Here is a 24,908-nt window from a genome sequence, read left to right as displayed (position 1 = left end):
ACTCTTGTAATAAGCTGACCATAGATTATAGTAAGGCAGGTGTTTTTAACAAAAGTCTTAAAGACTTCTTAGTATTAGATTGCTATGTTTTAAGTTATTAAGAGTCAAGTCCTAAATGTTTGTATGTTAGGGAGAGAAGGGAGGAGACTTTAGAATTTTCATATTCAGCTGCCTGAAAGTAGTTGTACAAGTTTCTCAGGTCACTGTTTTTAGTCTGAAGTTGAGTCTGAAAGGGACTTACTGTACAGTGATAGACACACCAGAGGTATTTTTGGGTGCCGGTGGTTAATATGCATACCTGAACTCCACAGCATGGGAGTCAAGTGGCTAGGTTGAAAAACAACTGCAAGAAGCTGTGTCAGAAAAATAACTGTCTTGTTTATTTATTTTGTTGTAGTTGTTTTAGGTTTATAGGCTTAAAAGTGGAAAGACACCATTGATATTTGAGGGCGTTTTGTAATAGTTGGGTTTGTTTATTTCTTCTCATGTGGGCTGACAATAATTGTGAAGATGGGAGGTTGGAAATAAGTAGATGATATCTGTAAATTGCAAGGTGGTTCTGTGGGCTTGAAACTTCCGTACTGGACTTGCTGCCTGAGAGGTTTGGGGTTTGGTTTATTTTTTTTATCTTAATGTGGTCTAAGAAATTGTGTTAAATCGAAGCAACTACTGAACAGCTACAGCAGACCTAAAAGTGTACCTCATGTTATGTATCTCCTTTTTGCAAGAGCTGTTTCACTTTATGTATGCTGAAAGTTTTTCATTTTGCGGTAAGTTCTTCCTTAACTCTGGGCTTTCCAGTAATAAGGTGTAATAGATTATTAACACAGAGATGCACACAGTTCTGCAGCATTTCCCAAGTCGTTTGATATGTGAAATAAAACCTTGGAATACCTAGCAAGGAATATTAGCATAGGCTTGCTATATTTAAGAGCCATCTGTTTTGTCTGACTGATTTGATCAACCTGTCATTCTCACCTAGTCTGTCTTAGTCTAATGGTCTTTTAGAAAAAGAACATGAGAAGATTTTTCTCAGCTGTATCAGGACAGATTGTCAGTTATTGTGCTGATAGAGCATTGCCAAAATTTTAAAGGGTTCCTACATATCAGCAGTCTTTCAGAAGAGTTACTTACCTTGATTTCCTTTCTATAAAGAACAATGTTTTCAAATAAATATCAAATAGAGTTTCTCTGTGTTGTACTTCTCATTTCTGTAGGTGAATAGTTTCACATCGAACATATTAACAAAGACATAAGCAATAAACAATCTAATTATTCTGACAGGCTAATAGACATATGCATCTGCCCCAAATTATTTCCTCCTACACAGGAATTTCTCGAAGTAAAATGAATTGTTGCTAGTTCTGAACAAGATGTGCTCAGAGAAACACTTCAGCACTTGTAGCTGTAGCTACATTTGATGTAACAGCTTCTAACATTGGTCATATCTTGTGCTGGGAGACAGTAATTGATGGAGTGGTTTCTCATTTGTTTAAAAAAGACACAACAGGGACTGCCACCCTCACAGCATTTTGACTGTCTTTTGTAGTTGTCACAGCATGTCAGTTCTCTGTAAGCAGCACTGAAACCATGAACTAGCTTCTTAACAATAATTGAAACAATATTCAGAAGAGCAGCCCCCCACTCTGTGGTGAACAGGCTGGAGTCAATCCCTTGCACCTGGCCTTGGAAGGATGATGTCCATAGTTACAATCAAACTTTGAAAACAGGTGTGCACAAATATTTCCCAGAAATTTCAAGGTTTGGTTGTTCGCAACCCTAAAAATGACTGTCATAGTGAATTTGGAGCAAAAATAAGCTTGTGTAGACCCTCATTTCCTTGTAACCACAAGTTTTGCTCAGATCTTCTGTGACCCCATAGCCCTTTGCACTATCTGACTCGCTCAAAAATTCTATTTTTATAACTTGCTCAGACTGGATTTTCACATTGTGCTCCTATGGAGTAACACCACCTTTTCAGAGCTAATGCTGTTTCTTTTGTTCATCTTTGGGGGAAATTTCTTCGATTTCACTATCCTGTAGATAATCAAGGATACAAATTTCTGCTTTCTTACCCAATTATTTTAACATATTAATTGTTTTGCTTTGATTATGTCCTGCTACATCCACAGCACAATTATGCACAATACATGTTGTTCGTCCTGGCAACAAATGGGTGAGTTAAACACACACTGACTGTTGTGCAAATAGCTAAAAAATCTATACATTGCATATAGGTTTTCTACATTGCCAGAAGCTGTCCTAAATGTTGGCTCAGTTGATGTTTCTATACTCTGCCTATCCTGCTGGTAAAATCCCTGTAGTTTTCTTTTGCTGAGCTTTTTATTGAGCACAGCTGCTTGTCTCTCTATCTCAGAAAACATTCTTCTGGTTGTGCTTGACATCTGTCTTTCAGAAAGTGCCCATTCTGCTTTTGAAATGAAGAGGCAAAGAGATTGAGAAAAATGATAGTTATGTAACAGCTTCAAGGCTGGCATCTGGTATAAAAGTCTAATATTGGACGTCCATATTTATTAAGATGCTTACAGCTATTTAAAATTAATTATAAATTAATATTAATAAATTTCAATTACGTATCATTAGCTGTGCCAATTTTATGTTAGTGGATTATACACACATGCTAAACCATTTGTTCCGTAGAAAAGTTATTTTCCAGCTTTGCTTTCATTTTTGGATGATTACTTACCGAATCTTTCATGTTTAGTTTCCTATCTCTTAGAGATGTTTGCCACTTCCTGAGGTTTTTACCTTGTTTATGTGCTCTCAAGAACTGAAAGCACTGCTGTGTATGTGAGGTGATGGAGAGTAGAAATTACATTTTGTGAACCTTCACTGGGTCTCCCTTTTCAACCTTTCATTCTCAGCCTTTTTGCTGGTTTATAGAAAAACGGGCTAAAATAAAAGCCCTCAGTTGAGTGGTGAATATTGATAGAGCAATTTGACAATAAATGTGACCCAGGTGAAAGAAACAACAGTCTCAACAAAACAGTTTGAAAAGCAGCCCATTCTGGCAGACATGTGTATCACTGCTTTGGGCAGGAGTGAATGCAGAAAAGGATCAGCCTCGTGTCACAGAGAAGCAGGAGATCAGCTGCAAGACTCTCCAGATGTCGCCTCTGTGTGTGCAAGGCACCTTCTAGTCACTGGGAAAACTCCTTTGCCTTGCTAAGCTTTGGGAAAGTTCTTAAGCATAAACTGAGAGCTCTGCATGGTGGAGAATTGATTTCTCTTCAGCTGTGTAAGCTCCAACTTTGCCAATGTCCAGGAATGAGGAGGGCATGTCCCTTTCCGTCCTGGACAGTCTGGGTTGGCACCTGGATTCTCTCACACATAGAATAGCACTAATGCTGGTGGCTTTATGTATAATCTACTTAAAATGTGGCCTAAAGCAGAAAGAAAACCTTGAAAGAAAGTAGTTTAATCTTTAAAACAAGTTGTGCTGTATCTGGTTTACAGTGCCAGGGCTGTAGGTGTGGATGAACTCAGAGATTACTGATAAATCAGGTAGAAAACAGCTCAGTTTTCAGGGAGCAGCAGGTGTGCAGGCAATGACCCCTGGAATAGAGGGGGAAGGCACAGGATGAAATACTTTAAAATGCTAACAGTGTAGGCAGCCATCAGGTACTGGAGGATTTGTGAAATAATAATGCAAACTGATTCAAAAATAATATATTTAAGTGAAAGATTGCCCTTTGACTTGTATAAATGGTTTCATTTATTTATATAAATGATGTAGTATTTCATCATTATATAAAAATAACTGCTGTCTATTTCCAGCTGCAAACAGCACTTAATTTAGGGATACATAGCTGAACATGAACTCAGGAACTGGGAGATTGGCTTTCCAGTCATGAAGTGTGAGCAGTAAAGGTGACTGACCCCATGGAACGAGACAGAATTGCAGTACAGAGACATCTTCTCAAAGAACAATCTATACAAGCAGAATTCAAAGAAAAGCATGTAATTTGTAGAGAGGGAGAGAGACATTTACAGTGCTGTCATGTGATTGAGTGTGCAAAACTAACTCCCCAAAAATAGTCTCTTTTTCTCCTCTCCCTCAGATGATTCCTTTTTTAGTTCTCTTGTGGAAGGCTTGGCAATGGGAAGAGGAAGCTGAGCTGCTACCAATGTCTCGTTAAACAGGGAGCAAAGCTGTCATTTCCAGCTGCCTGTTCAGTTTAGAGCGTCTTTGCATTCTAGCAGAAAACGAGGCGTGTGTTAACAAAATGGCCTTGCTGTATTATTTTTCTTTGAGAACATGGACCAAAATTAAATCTTGTTTTAAAGCATATTGTCTAATTTTATCCTAGTTTTATATATTAGTTTTTCAGAAGGAAAAAAGCTGGTCTGGAGTTCTTACCTTTTGCTTGTAAGTATTTGTTAATCTACTTCATGCCAAACAGGAAGTGCCTGCATTTAAACTGAACTTGAGAATTGCTTTTTTAGCAGTTGATTTGTAAAAACAGACTTCTTTGCATTAGCCTGGGGTGTTCCTGTGTTGCCTTCAAGTTGCACTTGCAGGTACATTTCATAGATACTGTCTTGATACTCAGCGCCTTCCTTAGATGATTATTCTCCAACTGAAGTTAACTTGTTGCCCACTCAGTTGCTGTTGTCCCATAATGGCTGTATTCCATTGGGTCCATTGATCCTATTTCACTCTAGGCAGTGTTTCCTGTCCCTTTTAACGTTTCCTTTGCTGTGCTGAAGTCTTGTCTATACATGTTGTTGCTGCAAGCTGCCTTTCATTGTGGTTCTTACTATTTAGATCTTTCCTAGTTCCCCATCTTGAATTGTATCCTTTCCAGCATTTTATTTATCATTAAATCAGGAATTTCTGGTGACCTTTCAAATGTTCTTTTTAACATATTGGAGTAGGTGGATATTTGAAAGCTTGGGGGGGAGGGGGAACTGTGTAATAGTTGTGTATTTGCTCTTCCTACTAATTAATGACAAAATCCTCTTGGTTTTCATTATATCTGATTTAAGAAGCGAAAGATGATAGATTTTTTAACTGTTACAACCCCACTAAGCTATAATGTTTTAGCCAAAACAGTACAAAGCAAAAAACCCAAAGACTAATATCATGTTGCGCTGGGGTTATAGCACTGGAGAATGCTCTTGTGAGACCCTACCTGGAGTGCTGCATCCAGCTTTGCTCCCCCAATGGAGCTCTCAGGACACGTCCAGCGGAGGCCGTGAAGATGCTCAGAGGGCTGGAGCACCTTTGCTATGACACCCTTGGGCTGTTGGGGAAGAGAAAGCTCTGGGAAGACCTTAGAGCACCTTCCAATACCTAAAGGGGCTCCAAGAGAGCTGGAGAGGGGCTTTTGACAAGAGCATGAGAGTGATAGCACAAGGGGGGATGGCTCCAAACTGAAAGAGGACAGGGTTAGATCAGATATTGGGAAGAAACTGTTCCCTGTAAGGGTGGTGACACCCTGGCTGGCACAGGTTGCCCAGAGAAGCTGTGGCTGCCCCATCCCTGGAAGTGTCCAAGGCCAGGTTGGATGGGGCTTGGAGCAACCTGGTCCCATGGAAGGTGTCCCTGCCCATGGCAGGGGGTTGGAATGAGATGATCTTTGAGGTCCCTTCCAACCTAAACCATTCTTTGAGTCTATAATTTTATGAATGCTGCTAAGGTGAATTCTAGTAGTGCTGTTCCTTAGCATTTTGTTTATTAACCCTCTGCTAATCTAGTTTGAGGTGGTAAGGCAAAAATGGGTAAGTGGCTTCTTAGACCATATATTGTTTTATCTAAATCTCTGGTTTTTCTTCAGGCTTATGATGCCTCCTGTTGTTATTCAAGCAACTATTATTTAGGGCAGAAGCTTCACAGTGTAGCTGTGTTTATTTTTGAATTTCCCTTTTATGTAGGCGTCTGCTATCTCTGACATTAAAACATCAGTACCAGCCTTCAGCCACAGGGTATCTTCTATTCCTTACTCAGCTGCACTTATTTTTTTGGTGTTTTGTTGTTTTTCCTCCAAACAAGAAGGACTTGGTTTCAAAGCAGAGACCTTTGAGTGCTGTTAAATTTCACACCTGCTGACTCACATAGCACATGTAGCTGTTCAGGAAGCAATTGCTCAGTAAGAGTGTTCTTTCTGTTCAGTCAGTGAATTGATTTGGTTCCAGCACCCTGATCATGTTTTCACTACCTGTGTTTTCTAATCAGCTTTGTGCTGCTCCAGCTTTTTTGGTGACTGATGTTCTCTGGCCATTCTGGAAGCCTTTCCTGCAAACCTACTGTGTTGGTGCTGGTTTGGAGCAATCAGGTTGTTACTGATACAGAGCTGCTAGTGACTTGTCATCTGATGTGATTGTGTGCACTGAAATAATGTTGTTATACCTCTGAAGTGCCTTTTAAAATACAATAATATGTCATGTAAACAAAGAAGCAGTCAGTGACCAAGGTGCATCAGATATCTAAGTAACAGTGAAACAAAAATAGCAGACAGTCTAAAAAATAGTCTTGTGTTGGTTTTGTCTGTCAAATTGCAACAAAAGCTTTTACTTAATTGATGAAACTATGCAAAATAAAGTAATTGCCTGTTATTTATACTTGAGGCGTAACCTCTGTAGGGGTAGGAAAAATTGGCCCTTTCTCTTGGGTGCCTGTGCAGGAGATGGCAAAGAAAATGAGAGATGTGACAGAGAAGGGAGTTGTGTGAGGAGCAGGGTCTGGGAGATGTCAGAGAAGAACATGGGAGACACATACAAACAGAACTTAGGAGAAGACTTCCTCTTTCCCTTCTCTAGTGCCAGAGGGACTCTGTGCAGTCTGCTCCAAACCAGGAGGCCAATGCCACTTGTTTGACAAGGGGCAAGACTGGAAGGAGGGACCTGCCCTGCAGGCTTTGGGTGGGAGGATGTGTTTGTTTTCCATGTTATATGAATTTATTTTTGTCATTTCTAACCCAGCATAACTCAGGGGTTTTTTTGTCTCTCAAAACTTGGTTCTTAATGTAATAAGATACAGTTTTAGAAATTCAAAAGCTTTTAGTATGCAAAGTTTAAAGGAGGAGAGGTAGGCAGTGTTAGTTCTGTTCATCTCCACAACCACAAGCCCCACTAATTTCCTCAGTAACTTCCAGCTGAAACTTTCTCACCTACCCTGTCACACTGATAGAAATCCTTGTTCAGATCATCTGCTCTGGACATCTCTGAATTTAAAAATCTTCCTGATTTGTTCCCAGCTTGCCTCTTGCTTCTGCAGTCTGCTCCTGTGGTCCCAATCACATAATCTTTTTTATTAGATTTGTTAATTTTTTAAAATTTATTTTGCACTGCATTAAATTTTTGTACCTATTTGTATTTCTTCACTCAGTGTCTTTCATAAAATCCTTAGTTTGGTTCTCTCTTCCTTTCCTCTAATTGTCTTTGCTGCCTCTCATTTCCTTTACTTTCACTTAGGATTTTTCTTTGCTAATTCTCCCAAACTGATGAATTCTCCTCTTTTTTTAATGGGCAATGGGGAAAACAAAAGATTTGTCCGTTGTATTTACTTGTGAAAGTGTAAACCAAATGGAGAGGGGCAAAGGGGGAAAACCTTCTGTCTTCCCGGTAGAGAGGGCAGCTGGGAACACTTACGCTGGTCAGTGAGGGTGGCTAATTTTCAAAAACACTCCTTCGTGGAGATGGAAAGGTCCTTATTATGTTCTTTAATTTGGCTGAATGTTTTTCCTGCATTTCAATGCTTGGAGGCTCCAGCAAATTTAGGGAAAATGAGTCCAATGATAATTTCCTGTGTTGGTTCTCTGAAGTTTAGGGTTTTGGTGCTGAATTGGTGCTTCTATACTGGAGATGGGGACAACTCCAGGGACATGGAGAGATTTGAAAATAAAATATTTCTGTGTTAGATATAGAAATCTTAATTTTTGTAAGGTTTCAAGTCTATATTAGAAGTTCAGTTGTTATAATGTACCATGGAGCATAACTCAAGAGCCGCTGTGCAAACCAGTTTTAAATGCAACACACTGTGAGCCTGCTTTCTGAAGGCTCAATGTAATTTTTATGACAGAGCTTTTATAGAAGATGATTGCATTTAGCTTAAAACTGAGGCTAGTGGGATTTCTGTGAGTCTGCTCATTTTCTGCTTTCCTGTTACAGGCATCAAAGCCCTGTCACACATCAGCCACTTACAGCACATGCCCTGGGATTTTTGTTAGCTTCAGAATTTACACATGAAAAAACCTTGAGCAGGTGACCTGCAGGGAATGCCCTGGGAAATGCTGTGTTCCACTGCTACAGGTCTGGCACTCAGGGATCTGTACTCTCAATGAATCCAGGTTGTTCCTGGGGGTCACATAGACCTGGGTTTGTAGCATTGCCAATACTAGAATAATAATGTTTTGTTTAAAGCTACATTTCCTATAATTATGTTTATTGCCACCTTCACTTTTTTAAAAAATTTACTTTATTGTTTTTACGGTTGAGAAGAAGAATTAAAAAATATATTTAAAGTGCTTCTTAAAACCAGGACGAAAGAAAAGCAGTTCTTGCTCCAAACACTGATTGGTTTTGGGAACACACTCATGGCTGTGCTTGTTTGGGTTGTGTAACTTGGTTGGGATGTATGAAAAGTTAGAGCAGAGCCCTGACTGGATTACAGCCATTCACTCTATGTGGGACTTTTAGTGAAAAAAATGCTGGCAATAACTGAAGTGCTTGTTCCAGGATCTCTGACAATTTTCACTGAATTTACATTTTGTCCTACAGACTTTCTAATAGGAGATTACATAATGACAGAACAATTCTGTATGGCTCACATGGTGGTTTATATTGTGGTCTGCTCAGGACCTAGATAACATTCTTGCTCAATGATACTAATTCTCCTTTCACAATTTTGTTAGTACTTCAAAACCTGAGGTAGTTTAGCTCAACCCTGTAGGTAACAGCTGTTTGTGCTATTTTTTTCCTTCTTCAGTTAGGTTTTTGTTCTTCGCAGATATGACTGTAACAGTAAAAGGCTTTCTTTTATCTGTTTAAAACTGCTTTGTACTATATTTAGCCTATCTCCTTCATGTAAGCAAGTAAGTTATCTTTAACTGTTACTCAGGTAATGTAGCTTCTCAAAGTATATTAAATGACAACCTTCTATGGTGTAATAAATCATGTATTAGTCAGAATCAGGTTACTTTTGAATTCCCAGGAAAAGTGCTTGTGGAGAGCTCTGAAAGTCTCATATAATTTGTAGGGTCTCTCTTCTTGTTATTAAATATTTTAAATTTTCCAATTAGAAACAAGTACTTGGAGAATGGTGGACATCTGTATCTTAACTTAGCAGGATTGTTTTGAAAATAGCAGGCAGACATTTCAACATGTTTTTCATGATTTTTTGGGAATGACAAGTACCATTTCACCACTTGTACTACACAGACTTGTGCATCTCTGGATATCGGCCTGCATTCTGTGGTTGCTGGCCAGAGCCATATGCTGAAGTGGAAGGTGGAAGCAAATCCTTCAGAGGATTCTGTGCTGACAGATTCCATGAGCAGCTCACACAGACATGGAACCACGCTGGCTGAGTCTCTCACTGCAGGCTTTGTTACAGAACACTGTCCTATATTATCTGCTTTCTAAAAGGTTTCTAAAATCTCAGAGAGAGCAAGTTCTCTCTCGTGTGAGATAAAGGGACCCAAAGTATTTTGTCTTTGCCTTCTAGCTGTTCTGCAAACGAAAGATAAGAAAGTTTCTCACTCTTTTGGGCTATGACACTATCACTCTTGTCTGTCCATCATTGCTCCTAATTATTATTTATTATTAATACAACCACACAAATGTAAATTATTGCTCCCTCTAGGTGGGATTTAGAGTGCATCTTAACTTGCTGATTTCTGGAGCCATTTGATTGGAATCTGAGCAAGAGAAGTCAGAAGTCCTGGCCTTGATCACCTCCTGTGATACAATGTCACAGATTTGGGGTTTGTGGATGAGAGGAGAGTAGTAGATGAAGGCTTTCACTCAATGGTAGCAGGCTTTGACACTTTTTCCCACAGTACTGCTGTGTTGGGATGCTACAGGCTGGATGGGTGTGCCCCCAGCAGGGTGGTGGGGGTTGCTGCTCCCCAGACAGAGGTGAGCACATGGTTCCTTTGCTGTTTTGCAGGCAAGAACTGGGACCTGACAGCAGCTTTGAATGACTATGAGGAGCTGCGGCAGGTGCACACGGCCAACCTGCCCCAGGTGTTCAACGAGGGCAGGTTTTACAAGCAGCAGGAGCCAGAGCAGCCTCCCCAGGTGACCAAGGCTGAGAGGCCCTGCCTGCAAAGACAGGATGACATCGCCCAAGGTAAGAGCTCCTCTGCCAGGTTTCAGGGGATGGGCAGGTCTCTGACCTGTCTGCTTGGAAGCTGTGCTTGGCTGCAGAGAGTGGAAGGCCGTGTGCCAGCAGCCTGTGAGCTGTGTCATTGTCACGGGGCTCAGAGCTGCTGCTAGACCCTATTTTTCATGTTTTCGTGGTTGTGAGCTCTGCCTCACTTCTGCAAGTAGTTTTTTTAATGTGTGATTAAAGTACAAAATATATTGTCCACAAGCAGTCCTGTGGTATTTATGAAAGGAGTTAATTAGAGGGTGTCACAGACCACTATTGTATATAGTTTTCCATGCTTATTGAAACAAAAAAACAAAAAGGTTTAAAAATCCGTATTTCACTCTTTGCATTCTTACTCACAGTATGTGAATAGGATCTATGAAGACTATGAATAACTTTCACCTTTAAAATTTCATTTTTTTATGGTTCCACAGAAACTGCCTCATATCCCCTGCTGAATAGAAATTGAAACCTTAAGAAAAATTAGTCAACTACCTCTAACAGTTAATTTCTAGTACAAGCTGATAAGCATTAGAATTTGCTTTTTTTGTTTGCAGACCTCTTATGGGCTTTATTTCAGCTTTCCCTCTGCTGGATTGCAGTTTTTTCCTATGAATTTCTCAAGAAGCTGTAGTTTGCACCAAAATAAATCTGTAGGTCTGACAGCTTGTCATGTAGGCAGGTAATAGCAGTAGCATGGTGATGGCTTTCTGTGCAGTCATTAAAAGCAACAGAAGGGCTTCCCTTCTCCTGCTGCCTCTTCCCTCCTATTAAACAGGAAATAGCATCAGTACTTAGGAGTTTCAGTAAAGCTCCTTAAAAATTGCTGACTTCTATCATAAGAAAAGGAACTATGCTTCTTATGACTCCTTAAAGCACTGAATACAAATAAAGGGAGGAAGAGCAGCACTGTTGATAAAACCATGTCCCTTCATCCTCTTTAGGATACAGTTTGCACTGAAATGTCCATTTGATGTTTAGTGGGGTACATCTGGTTTTGACCACCTGGACTGACAGGAACCTGGCTGCCAACTTAGCTTGTAGCTGAGGATCTCATGGTCAGAGAGCCACCTCTGATTGACATGTGGAACTAGAGGTGTTCAGGAGGAGCAGAGAAGGGAAAGGAGCACCTTGGTTTGCACCAAGGAGTGGAGGATGCAGCCAGAAGGGGAGGGCTGGGCTGTGCTGGGAGGGGTGATGGAGTGGTATCATCTGTCTGTCAGTAAATTTTTTTCCAATGAATCTTTAAAAACTTAAGATACATCAAGAAAATATTTTATAGGAATACTTGTCTTTCATATCTTGTTACTTTTACTGGTGGTCTGTTTTGCTAGAAGGAGAGTCAAGATCCCCTGACTTGCCAAAGGGATCTGTAATAGGAACAAGCAATCTTTTACAGCAGAGAAATAACCTGAAAAAGGTAGCAAATAAGAAGTGGAATAAATTCCTAGTGAAAGGAATGTGCATTCACCAGCCTTGGCATTGTTGGCCTTTTATGCAGTGGTACAGGTTGTAACTTCTCTTTGGTTTCTCTACAGAAAAGCGTCTTTCCAGAGGGATTTCCCATGCCAGCTCAGCCATAGTCTCCCTTGCTCGCTCACATGTAGCAAATGACTGCAGCAATGAGCAGTTCCCTTTGGAGATGCCCATCTACACATTCCAGCTGCCAGACCTGAGCGTGTACAGTGAGGACTTCAGGAGCTTCATTGAGCGGGACTTAATCGAGCAGGCCACCATGGTTGCATTGGAGCAAGCAGGTGGGTGACACCATGGGTGTCCGGCAGCAGCTGGGTGACACCGTGGGTGTCTGGCAGTAGGTGAGTGAACACCTCGGATGTCAGTAGGTGGCCAATCCAACATTTGGGTTGGCATTTCTAATCCTGCTGTGCTTCCGGAGCTTGCACATCCTGCCTGGGAAATAAAAGCCAGAGAGTAAAAGAACTACTGTGTTCTTTGCCAAATGACACATATCCCAATCCTGTGTTTCCTTTAAAACATTACAGAAAAACTGTCAAATTTCATTAATAAAGTAATTGGGAGAGGAAGGAAAGGACTGAGGGGGAAGTCATGCAATAGAGAAGGACATGAGTCTGGATGGTCAGAGGGGGTTGGTACTTGCAGTTCTCATGAGGAAATGACTTTGCAGTGACTGTGAAAGGAAGCGTCTTCAAGTTGTGTTGCCGCTTGAGAAAATAGTTTTTAGATATGTATTTTATGTATTTATTATTTTTTGTAATGAGAAACTCCATAATTTTAAAGTAATACTTCAGTATTGCCATGGGGAAAGAAGTGTAGATATTTAAAATTAATGTTAATTCACATCTATTAGTAGTTTAAAGTTTTAAGCCAATTTTGAAGGATATAGAAAAATCTATCTAAAATTAGTATTGGTGCCTTATGAAACAGCAGGAGTGTTAATGAACCATGAAATGAACACATCTGTATAGTGAAATGCCCAATGCTGGTGATATAAAAGAGTTGTAAAATCAGATTTCATGGTTGCTTTTGGGATATGGAATAGACAGTTGCTTTTTTTGTCTGTGGATTGCTCTACTGGCTTGTGTAACACTGGATTGATCTGAGATTTGTTCTCCAGCCCTGGTGTCCTGTGTGAGCCCAAACTCATATAAAGTGCATAAGGTGCACTGAGATAAAGGGCATCTTTGGTTTGAGGCAGGAGCTCTGCTCATCTGGTGTCCCACAGAGTGCTCACAAGGTGTTGTCATGTGCTCTTTTTTGGCTTTGGTAATTGAAAAGCCAGACATACTTAGATAATAGCCTCAAACAGTAAATACTTAAGGAAAAAGAAACAAAACCTACAAACAACCAGAAGAACCCCAAGCAGTGTTCAGAAGGCCTTTTTCTGGGAGAAAGAGCAGTATAAAATAAGGTAGGAATGCTACCAAGGCAACTATGAAACTTGAAAACTGCAAGTCACCTATCAAGAAAATATATCCAGTTTCTCTAAGAACTAGCTAACCCAAGGAGGACAGGGGAAAAAATAGGATGGTTCTTCCTCTGACAGCTCTGCCAAACCTTCTGAATTCCATAGGGATATCAGAAGATACCTTGGTACAGTACCACTGTTGACCTACCTGCTTCAGTGCAATTACAGCCTTTAGAGTCTAGTATGAACTAGAGGATCACAGAGGCTTTCTGACCTTAAAATCAGAGAATAGGGGAATTTAGGGCTGATATCCTCTAATCCATACAGAGCTGGCTGGCTTTGAACTTGAAATGGCTGCACAGACTACCAAATTTGCTGCCTCTTAGCATTCCTCTCAAATCTCTCTGAAAATTAGAATAAATCATTTATTCTTTTCTTCACATTAATTAGGGCAGTAACTTGACACGCACTGGAAAAGTCCCTTCATCCCCAGAGCCTCTTGCATCCTGGAAAGGAGGGGGTTTGACCATTCGAAGTACTCATGGTTTTGATCACAGTTATCCTTGTAGCCTACATAGACTAAGTTTACTTTGTGAACTTTTCATTCAAATAACCTGGAACTTCCTGGAAAACACTTCTGCATTTCAAGTAAGTTAAACAGATCAAACAGTTTGCTTAAGAAAATCATGTAAGGCTTCATATAAACAAACCTTTTGTCTTTGTTCTAGATGTAAAGATATTCAGTTTCGTGCCTATTTAATTTATTTGTTGTACAAAATGAAGAGTGAATTAATAGGAAAGCCACATAGTATTAGACATTTTATTGTCTCCTACCAACAGTTTGACTATGGTTTGGTCAATGACATAAAGAAACTAAAAGATGAGGTGCATTTCCTGCAAAGAGCCTAAAATCTATTTCAAACCAAACCCCATGAAGGACAGTAGCTTCTGTAGCTGAGGTCGGGGATGTTGTTAAAGGAAGAGAGGAGTATAATGGGTATAATGCCATGAATTTCAAGAGAAAAGAAATAGAAAAGAAGCTGATTAGGCAAAAGGAGGAGGAAACTTGCTAGGAGCTAACAGCTTACTACTCCCAAAGCTTGGATTGGGAGAGCAGAACTGCCACTAACGGTGTCACACATGGGTTCTGAAGTGGCCATATGAGCTGGGTGTCTGTAAAAGCCTGTAAGGCTTTTATGTTCTTTTTTTATGTGCTTAAACTCTTGCTACTGTGATATCTATATGTGACAGAATGTCCTGGTTACATCGTATCTGTATGGAAGCTCAGAACAAAATTCCCGATTTACTGCAAAGTGCTGTGTGAGATGATAAAGGAAAGGCCCAAAGAAAGGCAGTATGATTTACTTACTCCCCACTGCTGCAATGTATTATTTGCTCCTTAATGTGATTGCTTTCCAAATATTCCTCTGAAAGGACACAATGCATCACATTCATAGAAACATTTTGAGGTTTTGTCCATCTTATAAACTCAGCTGTTGATTATTGCCAGAATTGGAATGAAGTCAGCCTGTAAGTAATGGGCAGACTGATCTCTGTGAGCTCTGGCAGTAACCGCTGTGGTTGTTCAACAGAGGATGGCTCGAGGTACTGAGAATATTAAATGAAGTCTGTGTGAAAGCAATTTTATAATTCTAAATATTTTGCTGTGGCAAGTTGATTTTCATTATAGACACGTGCTCCCCTGTGTGTTGGTAATGTGTGGGTTGACACAAAGAGAGATATTATGAAAACTTCTGCTGTACTGAAGTACTGTGTTTTAAAAAACAGTACAGGCAGAGGAATGGCTCGTCTAACACTGTTTTTAACAAAAAGAAAAACCAATTCTATTGCAGTGCTGAAATACAATTCAATACAAAAAGTACAAGTATACTGTATGAAAGTCCAAGGACTGTTTTCCTCCACTTTTCTTTCTGTGCTCATGTTTGTGTTTTCTAAGAAGCATTTTATACAGCTACAGCCAAAGTAAATATGCTGTTAAGCCTGGGCTTCATGTCCACTAAGCCAATCCACCAAAATTCTGGGAATGTTTGATCTCAGTTTTCATTTAAGCTCCATTTTCCTGTTTTTTTCCCTGAAGGGACCCTCTATAGCCACTAGATTTGAAAAATGAAAATGCACTTTTTTGTTAAAATCCAATAATAAACCCATATCTGCTATTTTTTTTCAGCCAGCCATAAGCTTTGTGATGTTAACCAAGCCCACAAATGCTTTTTGCAGAATGCACTTGACAGAAAATCACTTTTATAGAAACCTCCTGTTACTCAAAAGATTCATAAACACCAGACTTTGACATTTATTACCAATAGGTGCTAGTTAATCTGCAAAGCAATGCCACTCATAATTTCCTAAATAATTATTTCCTAAATAATTCCTATTTCCTACCTAAGGTCTGTGTGGTTTTAGGTCTTCTAATGATGATTTACACAGCACCTTGGTGTAACTTTTTGCTGAATATGATTCCACCAAAACATTGTGCTAAAAACAGGTGGCAAGTTGTCATTTCACAGATGCAGGAGTTGCTGAAAATGATCTTGTTATTTCCAAAGGCTGTCTAATAGTGCTTTAAATTAAGCTTCTTTAATGCATATTTAATTTAGAACACAATAAGCCTAGTCTGAGGTGTTGTGCATTTACAAACCAGCTGCTAAAATCACTTGAGGATTACCAGATGTGCTTATTGATCTTCTATGCATCTTTACAGTGTGGTACTCTTAACCCATTCTGACTAATTACAATTTAATTCCATAGCTCTTAGTACCCAGAACAAGTAACTGGGATACATAATAAATATTGCTACACTATTTTTCCCATAATGTGTATTACCTGTCGTTACAAATAAACTTCAGTATAATTTTGTAATGAAAACTTATTAATGGAAAGACATTTATTTGTTGTTTGAACTTCCTTCTGTTTTGGAGGTTTAACTTTAGGCGCAAGACTGCCTGTACAAATATATAGATGCTATTTCCTCTCAGCTTCCCAGTCAAGAAACTGGGGGAGAAAAAGTCTGCCTGTTGCATTATTCATTCAATTATTCACTTGTGCATTACCCACAGACCTGCCAGGTCTTGGGAAATGTACCAGCTCTACTCACCCCTGTTAATCATCTGCCCTACTTCATCCCCAGACATGTTACACAATTACCCCCATTTGCTTTCTTTCTATTAGAAGTGCCCATATGACCTTTTAACCAAGACTTAGCACTCCAGTTTGCTACCACATGGCAACCTGTGTGCCAGGAATTACCTGCTTTTAGTGTAGCCTTGGGCAGTGATAGTCTTCACGACTTATTTCTTCATCAAATATCTGTCCACTTGTCAGGCTTTTCCATAACCAATCTCTGGTTTGATCTGTAAAACATGCTTCACATAGCAATGATGGATAAGTGGTTCTCTAATTATTCCCAAAAGAGAAAAGCCACATTCTATACTACCCCTCAGGCTATGCTTCAGTGTCATTTTAATTCTCTGGTAGTGTAGCTGTTGGTTTTAGTAGATCTAATAATGATTTACACTATGGGAAATGAGAGGAGAATCAGCTGTTGAAACAATCCATCTGTTTGAAACAATTTACTTAATAAACTTACCTTTATAGTAACATATCTTGATTACTGCATACATATTACTTTCGTCTTTGACAAAAGAAAAATTCCTTTATTACCTTAATGTAATCTGCTGTGTGTGTGGGAGGCCAATGTCGATTTTGTTTGGGAACTGACAGCAAGGTTCATAATGGTATTAAGGCAATAAACTCCTTGGAAATCCATCCCTGGATGCAGTATATGACAATGGAAGATGGAAATGAATTAAAGGTGCTGTCTTCTTCTCCACATCCATGTAGAGAATAGTTTATCTGCTTCTTGTTTCTAATCTTTTCAGTTTTGACTTCTGACATTACATTGAAGCTTATTTGGTAAAGAGGATGTTCATGGTTACCCCTCCTCCTCTGTGTTTGCCTGTGCAGAGCACTGGCCCTGTTCCAGGTTCCTCTCCCCCCATAACCGGTGTTTTCTTTCCAGGACGCCTCAACTGGTGGTCCACGGTGTGCACAAGCTGCAAGCGCCTGCTGCCCCTGGCGACAACGGGCGATGGAAACTGCCTCCTGCATGCTGCCTCTCTGGGTAAGGGACAGTCTGGGCAGGAAACCTACTGCCAGAAATAGTCACTGCTCTTCTCTAGCCCCAACCAAAGCTCAGAAACTCATCAGATGCAAAGATTCGCATTAAAAGTCTGGTTCTGCAGCAGTATGTTCTTCACATTTCACTGTAGTGTTGTTTCCCTCAAGCGTGCCTAAAGCAGGAAAGGAGAAGGTTTATCAGGATATAAAAATATAATTGGAAGAGTATCCAAACCCATGTGTCACAGACACCAGTTGATTTGTATTTTTTCTTAAATTTTTCATGTTCCCAGCCTAACAGTTCTGGAACAGGCAAATTCCAGGTGCTTCTACAGGATTGTCCTCATTATGGACAAGGAATTTCATTCACTTTCTTGATTTTTCTTCAAACAGCTCTGTGCTGTTTTCAAGAATGCAGTGTCAAGCTATTATCTCTGTTAGTTCCTTGTAGGTTTAAGCATATGTGAAACAGCATTTGGGGTGAATTAAAATAATTTCCAATTGATTAATCGTTTATACAAGATTTTTGAAGCCTTTCTGCAAATCAGTAGAAACCTGTGAAGCTGCAGGTCTTTGTGCTTTCTACATCCTAACCTATTATCAGGAAACTTAAATTTTGTTGCAGTTGCTAAAATCTTCCACCAGCAGTACTCCAAAAAGTGACTTTTTAAAAACACTGGGATTTTTAATATTTTGAAGACTCCTCTTGTTGAAAGAAGTAGTAAGAAAAGAGTTTTTGCTGTTTCCAAGGATCGTTTTATCTTTGTCTCCTTCATTTTGTATGTTAATTACTGCAAATGTTTGGAGTATTTTGACCTGAACCCAGCAGCTGACAGTGTGGTAACTGAAACATGGGCACAGGACTGGGGACAGCTTGGCTCTCTTTTGGTGTAGGTTACTATTCCCAACCACATAAAGATGTTTCATTATCTTAAAATGAACTTGAACGCCTGTGGCTGGTTACATTTTTAGACTTACTGTAATCTTGAATGCTCTGAGTGTTGAAGCCAAAGGAAATTTCCTGCTGTGTAAGAGCTGGAGCCTTTGGGTGCCAGTACGTCTGTGATTCTGAGAGGTGCCTGCAGTGCTCATTAACATCCTTGTGCCTGCTGGCAACTGCAGCTAAAACCAACCTGTGCACTGAATATTCCATGGCTTGCAGCAAAGTTGGAGTTACCTGCAAGCAAACACTGAACCAGCTCAAATCCTTGGTCATTCCTTAATCGAAGTTTAAAACGTGTTAGAACTCCCTCATGTTGTTCATTAGCTTTTTTACATTGACTCTCTTCTTTAGAAACCTTAAAAACAGTGAGTGAATTATTTGCCAGGGGGAATCTTCAGCTATGTATTAGCTATTTCTGTTTCAGTGCAGCTTCTTTAAAACTGGATGTCATCTTGTGCTGCTTTAGGGATGTGGGGATTTCACGACCGGGACCTTGTTTTACGGAAAGCCCTCTATACTATGATGAGAAGTGGAGCTGAAAGGGAAGCACTGAAAAGAAGATGGAGATGGCAACAGACTCAGCAGAATAAGGAGGTCTGTATGGCCCAAAGACGGCCTGGTTAATATCATTTAGGGTTAAAAGGATTCTTCTGAAGTTTGCTGTGAAAGTTTTGATTCCTATCAAATTCCTTGTGCTGCCATTTTGCACAGGGAAAGAGATACTTATATTTAAAATTTCATATCAGAATGCAAAGGTGTTTGTAGCTTTGTGGGTATAACTATGCAGAGTTTTGGGCCTAAAACATCTAAGATGGGTTTGGAACCTGTGGAAAATTAAATGTATAATTTAGCTATTAAAAGCATTAAAAAATGAGTGGATGAAACCCACAAAAGAGAGAGAACCCCATTTAGGAAAGATCTCCTAGAACCATGAATTAGGATTTTTAGAGCTGTGACCAAATACTGAGTGGATGTTTTCTAACTAAAATCATCTGTAAATTTGGTTTGACTGTTGATCAAAAGCTGTACCTTCAGCATGTTATTATTTCCTGAAGATATCTGTGCCTAAGCAGTGGCTAGAAAAGCCAATTTTCAGGAGTAATCCTGAAGGCAAACAAGTGAATGTGCTAACTCCACAGTTGGTAGTTCAGAACCTTTTAATAAGTTAGTATAATTTCACCTGAGTAGAAATGTTGAAATAGTAACGATCCAAGATACTGAACGGAGTCATGTGTGAAACTCAAGTTAGTTGTAAACACTGCTACAGAACTCTGCTTACACTGTGTGTCAGCAGCGTGGTGACAGCATTTCCTTCTGTCCCATAGTCAGGTTTGGTATACACGGAAGAGGAGTGGGAGCGCGAGTGGAACGAGCTGCTCAAGCTGGCGTCGAGCGAGCCTCGCATGCATTTCAGCAAGAATGGGGGCACTGGTGGGGGGTAAGTTCAGAGCATGACAGAACCTCTGGGGCTTTATTCTCAGTAGGAAAACAACACAGCACAACTGAGTGAAGGTGTTCATAGCCCCACCAGTCTGCCTTTGCAACTGTTTTACTCTTTTGGCATGGTAGAATTATCTAAATATCCCATTGTAATATTTAGCATTTTCGTGCAGTTTTCTTGTACAGTTACCACACTAACTTGAGGTTACTTTATATCCAAAAGAGTCTGGATTTATTAAATCCTAATTGCTTCACCTGTGGAACAAGCCTGTTGGCAGTATCATTTCGCTTTTCTCAGAAATACATTTGTGAAAAGTTTTGGGATGAAACAGTATCTACAACATTTAAATACCCCTGACCCACATATAGAATCTGCTTTAAATAGTCACTGTGATAAACCATCCCTTACTTTCAGTGCAGTTATTTCAAAAGGACAGGATATTGACCAGCCTTCAGAATGCAGGAGCTTTAGTTTTTGTGTCTGGTGTTTATCACTAAAAATATTTAGTGTTTGCTCATGCATAATTTTCTCTAGCTACTGTTTCCCCTGGAGAAAATCCCATGTGGTGATAAGTAAATTGACAAAATAAGGCATACAGCACAATGAGAATAACAAAGTTTGTAGAAAATATTCTTTGAGCTCTGAAACAATATTCTATTTTCCCTTTAACCCTGTGATATTAAGGATAGGTAATACTAGGAATGCAAGAGGACATTGCTTAAAAAGTTGTCAGCCACAGTGTGTCTCATTTTCTTCTATTCTGAAGTGAAAAAAAAGATTTATTTGCATTTTAATCTCTAGTTTGTTTCTTATGTTTGTAGATATTTTCCTGTTGATACGTTTTCTAATGCAGTTCAGTTCATATTTCTATTAAATCTGGTCATTCTGCCCAAATTTTCTCTCGCCTTGTTCTGTTTAATTCTGTATGTTCCATGAACCACATAGTACCTTCTGGTCAGAGATGCCCTCAAATGTTATCTTTGCCAGGCAGTCAGCCTTCAGTTCCTAGGTACCTCCACAGGGAGTAGTACCGTTACATAAATAATGTTCTCATCATGGTTTGCATTTATCTTCTTTTCAAATCAAAGTAAAATAAATACAAATAGCCAACAGTTAATTTTTCCTTTGAAATAGTGAAAGATCAGGCAAGAAACTTACCCTATTAAACATGCAAATGTATAGTTCTCTTAACATGCATACCAAAGACAGAATGAATGTGGAAGAATGAATTATTTTCTCAGTTTAATGATCCCATGTTCAAAGTAGGGCCCTTGACAAGGAAAAGGAATATCAAAATAGTATTTTTGAGATGGGGTATATTATGTCCTCTAGTTAGGTGCTATATTAAGCACCTCAGTCTTTGAACTGTAGATGAGATGTTTTCCTTTGGTGTCAGAATTAGCTAAAGCATCAGAAGTTGTAGCTGCTTCAAAAGAATTCAGTGACAAACCTAAGCCTGGAATTGTGCTACCTCATTCACCTGCAAACTTCTTTTACTTATTTTTTAGAGTGAACTACATGCAAAGGAGATCAGCAATTGTCACTAAATTTCCAAAGATTTCTCCTTTGTGAGCACTCTCATTCTGAGGCTGGGAAGTTGAAAAAAGAGAAAAATACAGAAAAACCTGGTTCTTAAGTTCTTGTTTCCAACATGTACACAGAGCAAACTAATTATGAAGCAGATTCTTGTTTTGAAACAGATTAGCACCTCTTTCTGTAAATGTAAAACATGAATTCTAGATGAACATAATTGCTTCATTTATCTCCATTTACAAGCAAAAGCAGGGGTACTGAATTGAAGGAACTGCATTGAAAAAAGGAAAATGTCTTGTACCCTGTTTTTTGTTAAGAACCTAGCTATTGCCATCCTTCTCAAAAGAAAATTCCAGCCCCTTCCTTCATTGTGCAGTTGTCAGTCAGAGCCTGTTCTCGTGTGAGAGTGAATAGCACTGTTGTTATTCACTGTTGAAAACCCAGGTGCTGTCGTGGTGTGAGCTCATTCAGACTCTGGAAGTGGATGGTATTTGTATTTAGTCACCTCCTAGCTGTGTCTGTGCTGTTGGCATTATCTTATTAATAAATTCCAGGGACTTATAATAGGGAAGAAGGGAGGGAATGCTGCTGTAATCTTCCTGTGCATTGTTGGAGTTTTATTTGAGGCAGAAACCCAGAACATTTAAACAGGAAGTACCTTTCAAATGCAAGTGTCCTCTGAGGTTTTGGACTTGGTTTGGTATTAAGAGTGCTTTAACAGCTCTTTATACACAACTCCTGCAGCCATGCAAGACCCTCACCTTGTACAGAATTTAGTTTAGACCATTTAACAAGACTTTGCCCTAAAATGATTTTTACTTGATCTGGTGTCTGTTACAGGAGTGCTATTTCTTGTTAACTGCTCAGTCTATGCAGCAATTATAGGGTGCAGATAGAAATGGTTCATTATAACATATTTATTGATTGTTAGCTGTAGTTTCTAAAGGCTAATACTTCTTTTCATCTGGTCTATTTTCAGTTCCAGTGAAGTACTGAAGCCAAGCACAGCCAAATTGCTGTGCTGATTCAAATATGGAACTCAGAGCATTCACATTCTGTGTTTCCTTTCCTTTAGTCAATTCAAGATACCTTTTTTTCTTGAAGAATGAAAGAGAAAGTTCCACTGTGCAATTTCCTGTGTTTGAGTTGAAGCCCACTGCTGACAAACACTGTAAGGAAATCAAAGGAGAAGTTCCTTTCACTGTAAGGAAATCAAAGGAGAGGTTCCTACACCTACAGCGCTGCAGCTGTGGTTTGTGCTGGTTTTCATTTGGGGATTGTTAAGCAGGAAAATAAAGGTGTCAGAAATGGAATGGTAGCAAACTGAGCCATGAACTCAGGTGTCATTCTGATCTCCTGATTCTGGAAAATCACCAGGTTGAAGAACTTTATCCCTGTTGTTGTTTCAGTGCATCTCTGCTGTCTGAGGGCAACAATCTCTTGCTCTATGTGAATACCAAAACGAGCCCTAAACTCAGAATAGCTGTTAGAGTCTGTTGGACTGAGAATCTGGAGCTGTGTGTGGGCAAGGAAAGCAAGGTAACCATAGGGAGCTGTTAGGAGGAAACTCAAGGACATGAGAACAGATCTTGCTCAGAGTTTACAGGCGAGAGAGCAGCAGCCAGCCAGGTGGAACAGCAGGGTAGGTGACTTTCCCTTTCCAGCTTTTTGAAAGAGGTTTTCTTTCATTCCTGGCTGCAGTACAAACTGGATTTTCCATTAAGAGAGGGAGTCTCTTTGGAGTGCTGAGTAGGTGTCTGCTGTGTTTGGACTGGAGTACTAGTGGTCTCATAGGTCAGACTGAGAATTTTATTTCTATTTGTTTTTCTTTTTATTATTAATTTGCTCTTAGAATCGAGGTAATTTATTTAATCAGAGTGTTCTGGTTGAGCAGGGTTCTGCAGTGCAGATTTACGTGCTCTTGTATAAGTGGATTTCATTATTTAAAGTTAGCTTTACATGAACAGAGGAATTAATTTCCATTTCTTAAATTTTCTTTGCTTCCATGTTTTATTGACAAAATTATTTTGTCCACAGTTTTCGTGGCCATGTAGCCAGCATACATAAAGATCCCTGAAAACAAGTGGAATGATTAGTGGATCAAAGGATGTGGCAGGTTGCTATGGATACTTACTAACGATGATTTTTCATTCTCATTAATCTTTAGGAAAATTCATACTGAATCCTCAGCAAGTGGCACTGAAAGAATATTAAATGGGCCACATTAATTACTGGAAGTGATGGTACAAAATTGAACATTGAAAAGGTTTCCCAGAGAAGCTGTGAACTCTTTCTCCTTGAAGGTACCCAAAGGCTGTCTGGACACAATCCAGGGCTTTGAGTGGCCCTGCTGAAGCAGGGGCTGAATAAGGTTCCCCAGAGCTCCGTTACCACCTCAGCTACTCTGATCCTGTGGCAGTGAGCAGTGGAATGTGTAATAGGAATGTGTGCCTATGATCAGAGATAGTGAATCAAGCAACATGGTGATGTGGTATTGAAGAGTAAAAAAAGCCCAGTGGAAATCTGGAGTCTGTGCAGTCAGGCATGGTATCAGCTGATCAAAGGGATAGAGATCCCTCTGAATACAGCTGCATCTGGAATATGCCTTTCACTTCTAGAAACCTCATTAGCTAGGAGGTGAGGAATAATTAGAGGATTTGAAGGAAAAAATTAGGACTGATAGGCTGGAAATACCAATGTGAGAAGATAGCTGGAAATCTTTCTGGCATATTGTCTTGCCAATAACATGATTCCCCTGAGTTGCTTTTGGCTGACAGATTACTCTGAGGTGACAGAATGGACTGCAAATGCTGAAAAGCTGTCACAGCCAGCTGTGGAGAAGAGTTCAGTAAGGAATACAGGAAGAAATTGCAAAATGGAGAATTTCGTTTGAACATCAGGAAAAATTTCCTGATGAGTCTGGTTTGCGGGAGGAGGGATCCAGGAAAGGAGAGGTGTCTCACTGCTTGACCAGTGAATGTGTCCTGCACCAGCCTGCTGGTGATCATTTCCATCCTGCTGTGCTCCTAGGCTGGGATGAAAGATTTTAAAGTGAAGTTCCAGGGGTGGGCTGGATGCTGTCAGATCTGTGAGAGGCTGCTGTGTTTGTCCCACACACTCTGGAGCAGTGTCCAGACGCTTTTGCTCTGTTACTGTTGTTCACATACATGGAAGTTAACCCCAGTCAGTTCTGGAGGTTCCCTGCACAGCTGGCAGTAAGAGGACAGGTGCTGCCTCCACTTAAGAGTGTGCCTGTGCCACCTTGCCCATCTTTATTTATCAGCACTCACAAAAGCTGTGCTCTGAGTCTATTATATTCTTAAGTGGCATTTAGCAGTGAATTCCTTTACTTTTGTCTGCTTCCCACAACCCTGCCATTTTTCAGTTTTCTTCCACCTAGTTTGTTTTTGGTTTCCAGGCAGAGGCAAAGGTTTGAAATGTGGTAGTGACATTAATGACATTAAACTGGGAAAACAGAAAGGGGATAATTGAAGTCAAAAATTCATTAAAATGTTTATGCAGTCATAGAAGGGCTTCGAAATGTTCAGGTAGAGAAGTGGGGATTTTAACAGATTTATTTTTGCAGTCCATATAAAAGAATGATCCGTTTGGTAGAAAATTGACTTTATAG

The 24,908-nt window shown here is 39.8% G+C and overlaps 1 protein-coding gene across 5 annotated transcripts in view; it reads left to right on the top strand.

Moving 5' to 3' along the window:
* The window catches only part of OTUD7A (OTU deubiquitinase 7A), a 128,868-nt gene that overhangs the window by 85,206 nt on the left and 18,754 nt on the right, over positions 1 to 24,908 (top strand). For all 5 annotated transcript variants that reach the window (XM_042039166.1, XM_042039167.1, XM_042039168.1 and 2 more), the window contains 5 exons: positions 10,133 to 10,315; positions 11,875 to 12,093; positions 17,263 to 17,364; positions 18,770 to 18,897; positions 19,629 to 19,741. In XM_042039166.1, the coding sequence (XP_041895100.1) occupies positions 10,133 to 10,315; positions 11,875 to 12,093; positions 17,263 to 17,364; positions 18,770 to 18,897; positions 19,629 to 19,741 (745 nt within the window). The remainder of the gene's footprint in view (positions 1 to 10,132; positions 10,316 to 11,874; positions 12,094 to 17,262; positions 17,365 to 18,769; positions 18,898 to 19,628; positions 19,742 to 24,908) is intronic.

This window comes from Corvus kubaryi, unplaced genomic scaffold, assembly GCF_017639235.1.
Source record: "Corvus kubaryi isolate FWS band 111438036 unplaced genomic scaffold, C.kubaryi_AGA036_p1.0 37394, whole genome shotgun sequence".
Lineage (NCBI taxonomy): Eukaryota > Metazoa > Chordata > Aves > Passeriformes > Corvidae > Corvus > Corvus kubaryi.
Note: the sequence above shows the minus strand (reverse complement) of the source record. Positions and strands in the feature narration are given on the sequence as shown.